The 13353-nt window shown below is 35.9% G+C and overlaps 1 protein-coding gene across 1 annotated transcript in view; it reads left to right on the top strand.

Moving 5' to 3' along the window:
- LOC138318306 (anaphase-promoting complex subunit 1-like) overlaps nucleotides 1–13353 on the top strand; it is a 33574-nt gene that overhangs the window by 13775 nt on the left and 6446 nt on the right. The window contains exons 17-39 of the mRNA XM_069260525.1: nucleotides 105–292; nucleotides 522–596; nucleotides 2971–3162; nucleotides 3413–3483; nucleotides 3753–3844; nucleotides 4187–4335; nucleotides 4665–4743; nucleotides 5139–5255; nucleotides 5798–5920; nucleotides 6233–6372; nucleotides 6687–6871; nucleotides 7211–7300; nucleotides 7635–7881; nucleotides 9578–9627; nucleotides 9929–10113; nucleotides 10709–10800; nucleotides 11035–11121; nucleotides 11249–11296; nucleotides 11532–11614; nucleotides 11793–11871; nucleotides 12100–12174; nucleotides 12515–12588; nucleotides 12943–13033. Coding sequence (XP_069116626.1) covers nucleotides 105–292; nucleotides 522–596; nucleotides 2971–3162; nucleotides 3413–3483; nucleotides 3753–3844; nucleotides 4187–4335; nucleotides 4665–4743; nucleotides 5139–5255; nucleotides 5798–5920; nucleotides 6233–6372; nucleotides 6687–6871; nucleotides 7211–7300; nucleotides 7635–7881; nucleotides 9578–9627; nucleotides 9929–10113; nucleotides 10709–10800; nucleotides 11035–11121; nucleotides 11249–11296; nucleotides 11532–11614; nucleotides 11793–11871; nucleotides 12100–12174; nucleotides 12515–12588; nucleotides 12943–13033 — 2612 coding nt within the window. The remainder of the gene's footprint in view (nucleotides 1–104; nucleotides 293–521; nucleotides 597–2970; nucleotides 3163–3412; nucleotides 3484–3752; nucleotides 3845–4186; nucleotides 4336–4664; nucleotides 4744–5138; nucleotides 5256–5797; nucleotides 5921–6232; nucleotides 6373–6686; nucleotides 6872–7210; nucleotides 7301–7634; nucleotides 7882–9577; nucleotides 9628–9928; nucleotides 10114–10708; nucleotides 10801–11034; nucleotides 11122–11248; nucleotides 11297–11531; nucleotides 11615–11792; nucleotides 11872–12099; nucleotides 12175–12514; nucleotides 12589–12942; nucleotides 13034–13353) is intronic.

Below are 13353 nucleotides of genomic sequence, written 5' to 3'. Positions count from 1 at the left end.
AAAAAATTTAGTCAGTTTGTATATGCATATCATATCAAAGAAATTGCAGTCTATAGTTATAGTTGACTGTAGTTGATCAGTGATAATTATTTTCTTGTTCACAGTTGAGATGTGCCTACATGCCCTAAAGCACATGCTGCCCAAAGACCTGGCCATCTCCATATTAGGGAAATGGTACACTTCCAGAAATACACCCGGGGGGCTTGGCAACCAATCAGAGTGGAGTCTATTTTCTAAGTGTTTACTGAGCATGATGGGATATGATACCACACGACTTGCTCTCACTAATCAGGTAAGACAGAAAACAGAAAAGAAAATCTGATAACTTTACTCATGGTATCGAGTAAGGGTAGTAAAAAGAAAATGGAAAAAAAACTGATAACTCTAAACATGGTTCACTATATAGCCTTCAAACAAGTGTTTGGTTTCCAAAGTTGACTGTGCACCATTTGAAACAATGACATTAGATTCATCTTCAAGACAGCAGTCAGCTGTATACTTACTCTTCACGTCTGTTGCAGCAAGAGATGGACACGTCAATGTCGCCCGTCGTGGCAGTCAAGAGGCCAAAACAGTCAGACCAAGGCTCAGAGGATGTATGTAGCAATTCTTTACCGTGTGAGAATTGAAAAATTTTGATAAAAGAAATTATTCTTTGATATTACACCCGGTCCACCCCAACTGCGAATGATAAATATTATGAAGTTCCTTACCGTCAATCGATTGATTTGTAACACAGCGAGAAATTCTGTACCGTGTAGCGATAAACGCTAACACTCTACCGACACAACGTGGCTATTTTTAGACTCGAGTACTGTCGCCAAATCCACAGGTAAATCGCGGGGCGCTCTGGCTACATCAGCTATACCAAACACAATCGTAAATGTTACAAATACCGTAAAATCTTGTGTTACTTACACACCAGTGTACTTTGCACATGTATTTTTTCTTATGGCTTTAAATACTGAAAAAAATCTACTATCGGTATATTTTTGCGCATTCAAATTTTGGGGAAAACGATGTCCGGGGAACCACAAATTCAGTGTTATAAAGGTGGTAATTTCATTGCAAAACATTCACAATAAATGCTTGACAACTTGCACAAAAAGTGTTGTATTTAGAAGAAATAACATAATATAATTGCACTGTGCTTGTTTTCTTTTATTGGCCACCGTAACTGAAACAGTGAAATATATCTTGCAGAACATGTCAAAAACATTGGCAGTCCGCCGTACTCGATCCGTACACATGTCAATGTCTGGAGATATTACACATGAATAGTTATCAGAACTATTTGAAAATATTATAATTTAGTTACTTTAATATTGCCACAATAAGTTTTAAGTGTGTTTGAGATCATTAACAAACTTTAAAGAGCATTCCGATAGCATTTACGTTGGCTTGCAATAATCACATCGTGAGTGAACTCACTATCTGTACGGCACCAGATCCAAGCTGATGGCTAATTATATATAACAGTACGGTTAAAATGCCACTAACCTTCTAGCTTGTCAGTTTTGCTGTAATAATATTACAAACCACTTATTGAAAATCCTAAATATAGGACAGTTTAGGACTCGTCTTATAAATCCCACGTGTGTTTTGACTTTTTGCACACGGCCTGCAGCCGGGACATGTTATGGCGGTTCCCTACGTAATGAGCATAGCTAGATCTATAAGGAGTTTCATATGCAGTTTTACTAGAAATATGAAGATTTGTTAAAATATCTAAAATAAAGAAATACTAGTCAAGTGAATTTTTATGCAATTTGAAGAATATTTGTTTTGTTTTTAAGTAGATACAGACGCATTGTTGATGATATATAGATCGGTTAAGCTAACTAGCCATTCAGTTTCGTTAAGCTGGATGAGAGGCCCGAGCGTAGCATCCAGTACCAGTTTACCTGTGGATTTGGCGACAGTACTGGAGTCTATAAATAACTACACTCATTCAATACATCGGTACAAGTCAGCGGTAGAGCGGTAGGGGTTTATATTAGGGATGGGTATCGCGAAAAATTTTGTATCGCGATATATCACGATACATCATAAGTGTATTATGATACGTATCATGATATTTTGGTATTATTTTTGTAGAATAAGAATTGCATGGTTTTTTCTGTCAATCACCTAAAAAGAGTATGAGATAAATGTTTTGTCAATATATAACTTTTATTTTTATTTTTATCTAAAAAATGCGAGATAATGTCTGTGTTACTTCCGCTCGATGTTTTGCAAACACTTACTACTGGACGGGACTCAGTAGCTGGGTGATGGCGACGCAAGTGAGTCGTCAGGTTCCTTGTTCCGCCACTACATTTAACGATTGCCGTACACAATCGACATCAAGCGATGCTTTACTCGCTATTTATTTCCCCTTTACGTACTATAAGGCCAAAATGCTGCCATACAACCGCTTTTGCTTGGGATTTTTTACGAGGTTATCATTCGTGCCTATGAAGGTCGCCATTTTGAAACGTTACTAAGCACAAGATCAATCATAATCTACGTATAATAACATCCCAAAAATCCATCTTAACCTATACATTTGTCTGAAATGTTGTTAAAATATATATTTCAGTTTTAATTTTTATACAAATTCTCATTTTAAAAATATTTCCCGTCAAAAACGAAATTTTCACGGAAATATACGGAAAATCCCCGAATGATTCCGAGTGAACCGATACGACTAAATCGTACCGCGATACGTATCGTTTTCAAATTGAACCTGGATATATCGGTATACCGATAATACCGCGCACCACTAGTTTATATACACGCATCGTTCGCAGTTGGGGTGGACCGGGTGTAAAGCTTAAGAGTTTTGTGCAAACATTAGCTTTGGTATGAAATTTATTGTTATTTCTGAAGTCAAAACTATATTAGAATCAAAATCAACTGAAGAACAAATAGAATAAAAGTCCTTTTTTTTTATTTGACCTGACTATTTGTATGACCCTTTATGACTAGGACTGGGAAGGCCTACTCTCCTCATCCCACCACCAGTACACGGCCCAGTGTATGGACCCTATCCTGGGACTCACTCACTGTACAGCTATCCCTGATGCCACCTCCTACTCCAAACCCTGTGCCATCAACACCACTGCCACACTATTCCCTCACATCCCAGCCATCCTGATGGGACTGCATCTCGTCTACGAGGTACGTTGTTGTAAACACATCTTAAAAGCTCAATCAACTGTCAACATTTAATCTTCAATAGACATTCATGGTTGATATTTATTGCTTTATAAGTCCCTTCAATTTCCTATCTACACCAAAACAAATAACTGAATTTTGAAATTGGCCTAAAGACAGGTCATGAGTGATTTTAGACTTACTGGGTAACCTTTCCTCAACTTGAAATATTGAATTTTGGCACTCTACTCTCACTTTTCCTTGTATTTCACAGGAGATGAAGCTGAACACACTGCTGATGGAGGATGTAGAAAAACTTGTTCCTCTTCTGTACCAGATAGCAAGGTATGTCTGATAGAAAAATATTTTTTTATGGAAACATCCAATCACATATTCTGATACATTGGTAATTATCCAATCACATATTCTTATACAAATGAAATTATCAAATCACATATTCTCAATCATAGATAATCATATTTTGATTCATAGGTAAGTATCCAATCACATATTCTTATACAAACGTAATTCAATCACATATTCTTATACAAATGTACTTAGCCAATCACATATCCAGATACATCCATGGTAACAGTGATTGCTTTTTGTATCAGTGACTTGAAGTGTACCAACTATACAGACTACTACTGCCGAGACTTCCAGCATTTGTTTGATGCTGTAGATGAAGTTAGCCAGGTTACAGAAGGTAAGATTTTATAAGGCAATAATAAAGATTTGATTCTTTTATTTCAATTGTAGCGCTATTTAATTGGATCTTTTTCTAGCATGTGTCCGATCGTTTTCTGACAAAATTAAATCTTGTGCAATTTTCAATGTAATGCAATGTTATCTTATTTGTGAATATTCCCAACAGGACAATATGTGAACTGGTGATAATAAGTATAATTTTAATTATATTCTGTGACATTACCCGGTACTTATTATTTAGATAAAGGACATTCCAGTAAATATCTTTTCTGATGAGTTCTGAGTTCTATGCCATATTTAAAAAATTCACAGACTGTACCATGTTTAACTCCTATTTCAGAACACCTCCATAAGATGGTGTACCCTGGAGTATTCAGTCAGTTTGTACCGTCGGTATTAAACTGGCTCCAATCCAACCTAAGGGGAGACGATCCTGGCTCCCTTCCCTACATACCTGGTGTCTGTAACAACATCAAAAACGTCATCTCGGTAAACAAACAAAACAGTGGTTAAAATTTATTGAAAGACCTTTCAAGGTTAAAGTCAAATTTGTTATTACAATTAAAAAAATTGGCTTGATTAAATTTCTCCTGATCAAATGAAAGTTCTGAATTAAGTCCAAAAAGTGCATGTAAATCAGAAAACCTTATATTAGATGTATTTCAGGTATCAAAAGAAATCCTTTCATTTTATGAGATTCATTGTATAAAAGCTTGTTTCAATGATAAGTAGTTGGGCTATGAAATTATGTAAAACCAAATCCGATAGGATGAAAATATGCCAGAAATACATTGATAAACAATGCTTATCCTCCACAGCTGTATGCATTGCTACTGAAGAGAGATCTATCAACAGAACAGGCGATTGACAAATGTTTACGGCGTGTGGCTCCAGCAGGTAAACGGATCTATGAGTAACTCATCAAAAGGGATTTGCAATTTCGAAGTATTGTGTTCTCAAGAATTAGATTATGGAAATGATAGTGATGGGTTAATCTACATACTTTGATAACCAGATTGCAAAACTTTCAGACTGCAAAAATAAGCTTCTACTTATAAAGCAAACAAGCAACTTACTTTAGGTGATTTTTTGACGTTCCGTGATTAGTTTGGAATAATAGTTATTTGTACAAATGTGTTGCCGTTATTCAATCAGGTCGGATTTTGTACAGTTTTACTTTATTGAACTCAATGATTAATTTCACAACCAAATAAATGTGTATACATGTAATTGCTTATGTGATGTTGTATTCATTGATTCGACTCTAATCTCACCATACCCACCTTTTACAGGCCACCGGGCGCCCACCTGTGATCTATCCATGTCCAGGAGTTTCTCCAGAAGTTTCTCTATCTGTGTCCCTAGTGCTAGTGTACCAGAGAGGATTGTACTGTATATGACAGAGATAGGCAAGTTTAACCACCATAATCTGTCTCTGCCATCAGGTGTTGTCTAGACATATCATTTAACGATCTCTTTTAGTCCATATACTATAAACAATGTAATGTACAATTTGTTTAATTTTATGATTTGCAATTAATGATGAATATTTCATAACCTTCACGATAAATGTACATTCAAACTTGCAGGAACATTGTGTTGGGAAAACTTATAAAATGGTATAATTGGTGTAATTTTCTACCTCGCATAAATTTCCACAATTATAGTACCAACATATTTCAATGTATCAAGATAAGAAAATTTCATTGAGATTGTCAATTTTATATTTATAGTGTTTTTCTTTACTTATATTTTACCCTAGTGTCTGTTTAATTTCCTGTATACCGCCCAGAGTTAGTAGTGTTTCATTTTGATCTTGAATGGAAACATCAGATCTTGAATATAATTTGAATATACAATGCTTACTAACTGGTATTTGGTTTGTGAAGCAGTAACTGAATGAAATCCTATGTTGGTGTTTAAAGTAATACCTATGATATGTGTTGTACAGGTATGACCAATCAGGACCTGGAATACTTACCTGTTGGTATCTCTCTTCCTTTACGGGAAGCCATCTTCCACTGCAGATGTAATGCTCCTTCTGATTGGACAGAACAAGTATATACATTGATAGGTAGGTGATAGGTATAAAATGTATATACTGTATGTGGATTCCACAAAAAGTCTTCAAATGTTAACGTATTATCAGACATTTTCCATTACTATTCAGTATTTTAAAGCTTCAGAAATACAAACCTTCATTATAGATGATTTACTGTAAAATTACTGTAAAATTATTGTTATAATTATGTTTCTTCTTTCTGATGTTATGGTTACTCTCTCCAGTAGATTAAAGCACTTCATTGCTAGGATAAAGTGAATTTAGATGAAGTTGACTTTCATTTTAAAATGACTTTGTTTTTACACTGAGAATCTCTGTTTGTAGGGAGACAGGACTTATCCCAGTTACTAGGGATGGAGAACAAGAAACCCCAGGCTCCCCCAGGGATCTACACCAAACAGCCGCACCCACAATCTAAACGTTCTAAAGACGAGGAGGACGGTATGGAACATATGGATGAGGAGGTAAACATGTCAAGCTCCGTACAGGATACAGCAAGTGTCCTATCCAAACATTAGCTTGTAACAGGTTTTAACAGCTCTGGCAATAGAAATATATTGTACCAAGAAATTTCAACAAATTTCAGAATTTGGTATCTGGTGTAGAACAAATGTTGTAATGTGCTGTGAATTAATCTCATAGAATTGTTCCTGTGACATTATGAATATCTCCTTTGAGTAAATTACAAGAATCACTAGAAAATAATTTAAAGATGATTTTTTCATGGCATTCTGTCTATATTTATTTTTACCTATAAATGTTGTTTTCTGTGCATTAGTTGCTGAGACTACGGTTCAGTGAAGATTTACGAGTACAGGAGGTGAGAAGGTTGCTACAGTCATCACGGCCGGCTAGGATAGCACTTGTACAACGGCCTGAGGTCAGTGACCATGACTTCATTGAGGAACAAGAAAAACATTTGTATTCTATATGTATACGGACCATGGCCCTCCCTGTAGGCAGGTTAGTGCTCATTCTTTACTCTTCCATTACATGAAGGAGAGAATTTTGTCCTCAGCTCTTAGTTGTGGCATTATTTGTTTCTTAGAGAGATGGTAAAAAGTAACATATCTTATTCAATCAAACATATGACCTTACAATTATTACATGCTCAAAGTTACATTATAAAAAGAAGGAAAACTTAAGGGATGATTTGACATTAAAATATATAATTTTATAAACTTTTTATGTGACTATTGTGCATGATAAAGGTAAGTTTTCATAAGAATTTTTTACACACTGTCAAGAAATAGAAATTGAGCATCAGAAGTCACCCTTAACATTGATTAATGTTTATTTCAGAGGGATGTTTACCTTATCTACATACCATCCCTTACCTACAGAGGCCATTCCAATCCCTAAACTTTGTCTGACGGGCAAGGCACCGCCAAGGTATGTGATATATGATGTTGTGTTGTTTAGTTTCATAGGTGGATCAAGGTAAGATTTCAAGACGAATATCTGAACAAATTCATGGAAAGAAATAGTAAATTGGGTTTGGATGTTTTTGCATTATTGAAGAAGAAAAAATATGCAGTTCTTATTAAGACATCACTGCTATAAAATGTTTAATACAAATTAAAGTTAGTGCACAAAAACCTAGTTAAACTGGTCACTGTTTCACAAAGACAAAGCTGTCTTTTCACATATGAAATTTATATAGATACAGTCATAAATACATTTCTGCATTTTTGGAAAATTTTGTTTTTGAAAATTTCAATTTTAGAAATGCCACTGTGGACCTTACCCATATTGACACACCAGCTAATATGTCTGCCTGGCCTCAGTTCCACAATGGTGTGGCTGCTGGACTGCGGATAGCTAACTCCTCACAAGTTGACACAACCTGGATTATCTACAACAAACCAAAGAGTAATGAATTCACAAACGAGTATGCTGGCTTCCTCATGGCGCTGGGTCTAAATGGCCATCTCAATCTTAACACTCTCAATATCCATGACTACCTTAGTAAGGTAAGCTTATATTCATAGATGTTAAGATTCCCCCTAAATCTATGATTACTTTTAGTAAGGTTGGCTACTGATGTTAGATTCCCCAAATTCCATGATTACCTTTAGTAAGGTAAGCTCTTCACATATGTTGTAATAATTCCTTCAATGTTCATGTCATAACTTTCTTCGTAATGTAAGCTATACTTACAGATTTTCAATTCTCTGAAAATTCATGATTACTTTGATGATATGAGCTCTTTACACTGCCAAGTTAAAGATAGAAAATACCAATGTAATTGTTTGATTCTTTCAGCATCAACAAAGATAGAAAATACCAATGTAATTGTTTGATTCTTTCAGCATCAACAATTAACTTGGTAGGGTACTGTAAAAACAACTAATCTTCATTTTGCATTTACACGAGAAATATGTTTTATACATAGATTTAACATCATGAAATTAAGGAATGTACTGGTAAAAACAGTCTGGTTTACAGTATACAGCTATATAATTTAATTTCATATGTTTCACCCATTTCTATTGGTTAGATCTTTGAGGTTATTTTACCAAAGACCGAAAAAATTAAGTCAAGTATTATGATGTCATATATACAAAACGGTTTCGCGAGGACTATTAAAAGTGGCACAGTCATTGACCAAATCATCCTCGATACTTCTACTCAGTTTGTTTTATTGTAAAAGTAAGATAAATCACGAAAATTTATGCCTTTTTACAAGGACGTATATGAGAAGGATAAGTCACACTGAGTTTTAGGCAAAGACAGCGCAGGCGCTTTTGTGTTTGTGCACTGACCGTGACGTTGGGCGACGACTGATTTCCTTTGATATCCGCCGCCGCAGCCTTTGATGTAGCATGGGGGTGCGAGGGTTACCGTCTTACTTTCTGAAGCGTGCTGCCATTTCATGAGCGGTCGTATTTTTTTAACGATAGTTTAAGACATTTCTTCTAAATCTTCCGTCTTTAAAGCAAGTTATAAACGTTGTGAAATTTAATTTACTTTACATTGGTGTTTCGTTTGACTCGATAAGACAAGTATTTGTTGAGAAAAACGGTTTTTATTCCCGGTTCATAAGCGTCTCGCGTGGTGTTTAGTAGTGTAAAGATACAGACACGAATCCTTCTCACTTATAAATCCTTGCTTTTTAGTATCTGAGTGAGCTATCTGAATTAAATTATAAGCATTATTCTTAATATCTTTTGGGGTTATGAAGTCATAGACAAAAAACATACGGACATTCGCGTCTATGAAAAAGAATGTCCGTCTATTTTTTCAAAAGATACTGAGAATAATGCTTAAATAGATGTAAAATTCCCTTTACATTCAAAACTCGGGTTGCGCTGCGCGAGTGATTAAGATGTCTCTACATATTAACACAAGCCCTACACCTATTGGTAGCGAGTTCAAATTGCATGTGGGGCAGTTGCCAGGTACTGACGGCTGGACAGTAGTTTTTCTTCAGGTACTCCGGCTTTCCTCCTCCAACAAACCTGGCACATCCTTACATGACCCTGGCTGCTAATAGGACGTTAAACTGATAAAACCCAAACATTCACAACTAAAATCCTGTTAGTAGGAAGTTGTACTTCCTGACCAACACAACATTCATGATTGAAAGATAGATACTGAATATATATATATACCAAGGCAGTAGACATCATGATACAATGTATATATAGAGTATGATTTAATTCACAGGGACATGAGATGATTACTGTGGGACTCCTCCTAGGAATGGCTGCAGCTAAGTAAGATTTTTTTTCCGTTAATGTACTGACCATCTGGATATTGACATGAATTAATACACTAAAGTGATTATGAAACATATAAATGCTGAATCATCTGCCTTGGAGCACTTCATACCAAAGTAGTAAGAAAATCTTGAATAATAGAATATATTAAATCAGATTTCTACACCACACTTTACAAATAATCTGTTTACGAATTAAGTAAAACACTCCAGAAGACAATGGATATTTGTGTATTTTCAAAACTTTGAATTATTGTTGTTTATTTTTACTATATCTAAGGAATGTACTTTTGATTCAGACGAGGTACAATGGACCTAGCCACAATGAAGCTGTTGAGTATCCATGTAACAGCTTTACTGCCTCCCACCTCTACAGAGCTGAACGTCCCTCACAATGTACAGGTCGCCGGAGTATTGGGGGTAGGGCTTGTCTACCAGGGCACGGCACATAGACATACAGCTGAGGTTCTTCTGTCAGAGATAGGTAAGTAGGAGTGGGGGTGTGGGTTGGGGGAGCTGTATACCAGGGCACGGCACACAGACATACAGCTGAGGTTCTTCTGTCAGAGATAGGTATGTAGGAGTGGGGGTGGGGGGCTGTATACCAGGGCACGGCACACAGACATACAGCTGAGGTTCTTCTGTCAGAGATAGGTATGTAGGAGTGGGGGTGGGGGGGCTGTATACCAGGGCACGGCGCACAGGCATACAGCTGAGGTTCTTCTATCAGAGATAGGTATGTAGGAGTGTTGGTGGGGGGGCTGTCTACCAGGGCACGGTGCACAGGCATACAGCTGAGGTTCTTCTATCAGAGATAGGTACGGTGGGTTGGTAGGGAGTGACTTGTCCATTAGGGTACTGTACAATTCTGGAATACAGTTAAGGTTTTACTTTCTGACATATGTGGTAAGGAGAATAGGGAGGTTGGGAAGTGATTAGGTAAGGGGGCATGTGGAGGCCTTTTCTATTACCCATAAGTCTATAATACTACTGGTATAACGCTATATTGACCACTTTATCAATACGGCTCTAAGAAGTCTTTATACAATTAGCAGCACTATTACATTTTGGTTTTGTAGGTCGACCTCCGGGACCAGAAATGGAGAACTGTAATGATCGGGAATCCTACTCCCTTGCTGCTGGCATGGCTCTAGGTCTTGTCATGTTTGGAGTAAGTCTAGATTATCTTGGAGAGGACTTGCTTGATACATTTGAGAGTTTAGTGTCTTCAATAATATATCCACACTGAATTTGATTTAAATGTTAAACATTTCACATTTATGATATTAAATCTCAATATTCTTATTCAATTGAACAGAATAAATAATTTGTCATGTATCTTTGAATCTTGAATTTGTATATGTATAGAGAAGAATTAATTATTCTCACTTGCAAATTTGAACAGAGAGGTAGTGAGATAGTTGGAACCCCAGACCTAAGTATGGCGGACACACTGTATCACTTTATGGTGGGCGGACATAAACGACCTCTGGTAAGGATAACATTGAGAAATACATTTACACAAGAAAGAAAAATGTAGAAAAAAATTCGTTTTAATTCAACTGAAATTAATATTTTGAAATTAATAAAACAAAAATTGATATTTTTTTCTTTTATAGAGTGGTCCCAATAAGGAAAGATACAAGTCACCAAGCTGCCAAATCAAGGTAATGCTTTAGTGTGCAAGCTTCATGTCGGTGTAACTACTTAATCACAGACATCTTACATTATTAATGCATTTGTGTAGAAAATAAACATAAAAAATAACATTTTCCTCCACGAAGTTGAATACCTTTACTGAATTTCTGTTGAATTTCTGAATTCTTGTTGCTCGACACTATTAAATGCATGCTATATACAAAATTTGGTGTTTCTAAGTGAGATTACCTTGTCTGTTGACAGGAGGGCGACAGTGTCAATGTTGATGTGACATCTCCCGGAGCTACATTGGCTCTTGGTATGCTCTACTTCAAAACTAACAACAGGTAAGAAAGCTAACTAATATCATTTCATGTCTACCCAACGAGGGGCTTCTTGGAATGTCCTATCATCAATAACAGCAACAGTCATATAAATAATATAATTCATTAACAAAATTGGTACATCTGCTTTAAATATAGCCATATGTTTCACAGCATTGGTGATCTAAGATTTTTTTTCCAGTGCTGTTGCAGAGTGGTTGATTGCTTCTGATACACAGTTCATGCTGGACCATGTTCGACCAGACTTTCTGATGTTGAGGGTAAGTTAAAAGGCTTGTAATACTTAATGTACTGATAACTCTTACAAGAACAAAGTATCCTTACATTTACAGTAAAAATGTTGGGTTTTTTTTCTAACAGATTTTATGCATACATACAGGTTAAAAATAACTTTTATTATTGATCTAAAATGGATGAGGTATCAAGGTTGAGGTGAATTGTGTTGAAAAATTTCTTTTAATTTTAAAATTGTATGCCTTCCTTTTCAGACACTGAGTCGTGGACTTGTAATGTGGGATTCTGTGATACCAACATTTCAGTGGCTTACTGGGAATCTGCCTCCAGTAAGTTTGTTTTCTAGTATCAAGTCAGGAAGTAAATAATTTAATATTTCTTTGTTGCTTTTTGACCAATCTTATTATTAAAGATAACATTAATGTGGGCTGCATTTGCCAAATAGTTATTTTCTGAGACCTTACTACTAGTCTTCCACCTTCAAAACCTGCAAAACCAGGCTTTATGATCATTAAACAATCCTAGCCAAACAAAGATTATGTAACATTTTGTAGCATTGTCTTTGATTGCTTTAGACTTGATACTGTTAGGTGATCTTAGGGCCTGGTATGACTTTTATGACTCTTCCTGTTGATAGGGAATAAAACAATGCATACTTTGATTTTCCAGATCATACAGAAGTATGCCTTCGCCCAAGGGCAGGTCCAGGAGGATGATACTCCTGTAGATTTTGAGACAATGAGGTATAATCAATTTTGAAATTAAATTTTAGAGAGAAAAATTTCAGTTGTGCTACAATTAGACATATTTTGAGTTCACTTAAAACTTAAATACATGTAGTAGCATTTAGCACAGTTATATGTACATGAATTGTTATATTTACAGAGATAAACACTTACAAATAAGTTTTTATAAGGGTGTTATTTTACTAGAATTGGTTTAGGTATCAACAACTTCATAATTTGAGATTTCAAAGTTTCATAGACTTCATACATGTAATTGTTTGTTTCAAAAATGTTCAAAATCTTGTGAATAAGATTCAGTACCTAACTGCCAATAGGATGGGTCTTGTCTAATTAGATATTTCCCGTTTACAGCCAGGCATACTGCAATATAGTGGGAGGAGGTTGTATGGTGATCGGGCTGAAGTTTGCTGGGACGGCCAACAAACAGGCATTCGATACTCTGGTAAGACATTTCTCTAGTGATATATTGAAACAGGCATTCAATACTCTGGTAAGATATTTCTGTAGTGATATATTGAATCATAGCAGCTGGGACTGCCAACAAACAGGCATTCGATACTGTGGTAAGACATTTCTCTAGTGATATATTGAAACAGGCATTCAATACTCTGGTAAGACATTTCTCTAGTGATATATTGAATCATAGCAGCTGGGACTGCCAACAAACAGGCATTTGATACTTTGATAAGACATTTCTCTAGTGATATATGGAATCATAGCAGCTGGAATCATAGCAGCTGGGATGGCCAACAAACAGGCATT

The sequence above is a fragment of the Argopecten irradians genome, chromosome 3 (genome assembly GCF_041381155.1).
Source record: "Argopecten irradians isolate NY chromosome 3, Ai_NY, whole genome shotgun sequence".
Lineage (NCBI taxonomy): Eukaryota > Metazoa > Mollusca > Bivalvia > Pectinida > Pectinidae > Argopecten > Argopecten irradians.
This window is presented reverse-complemented; position numbering and strand designations above follow the sequence as displayed.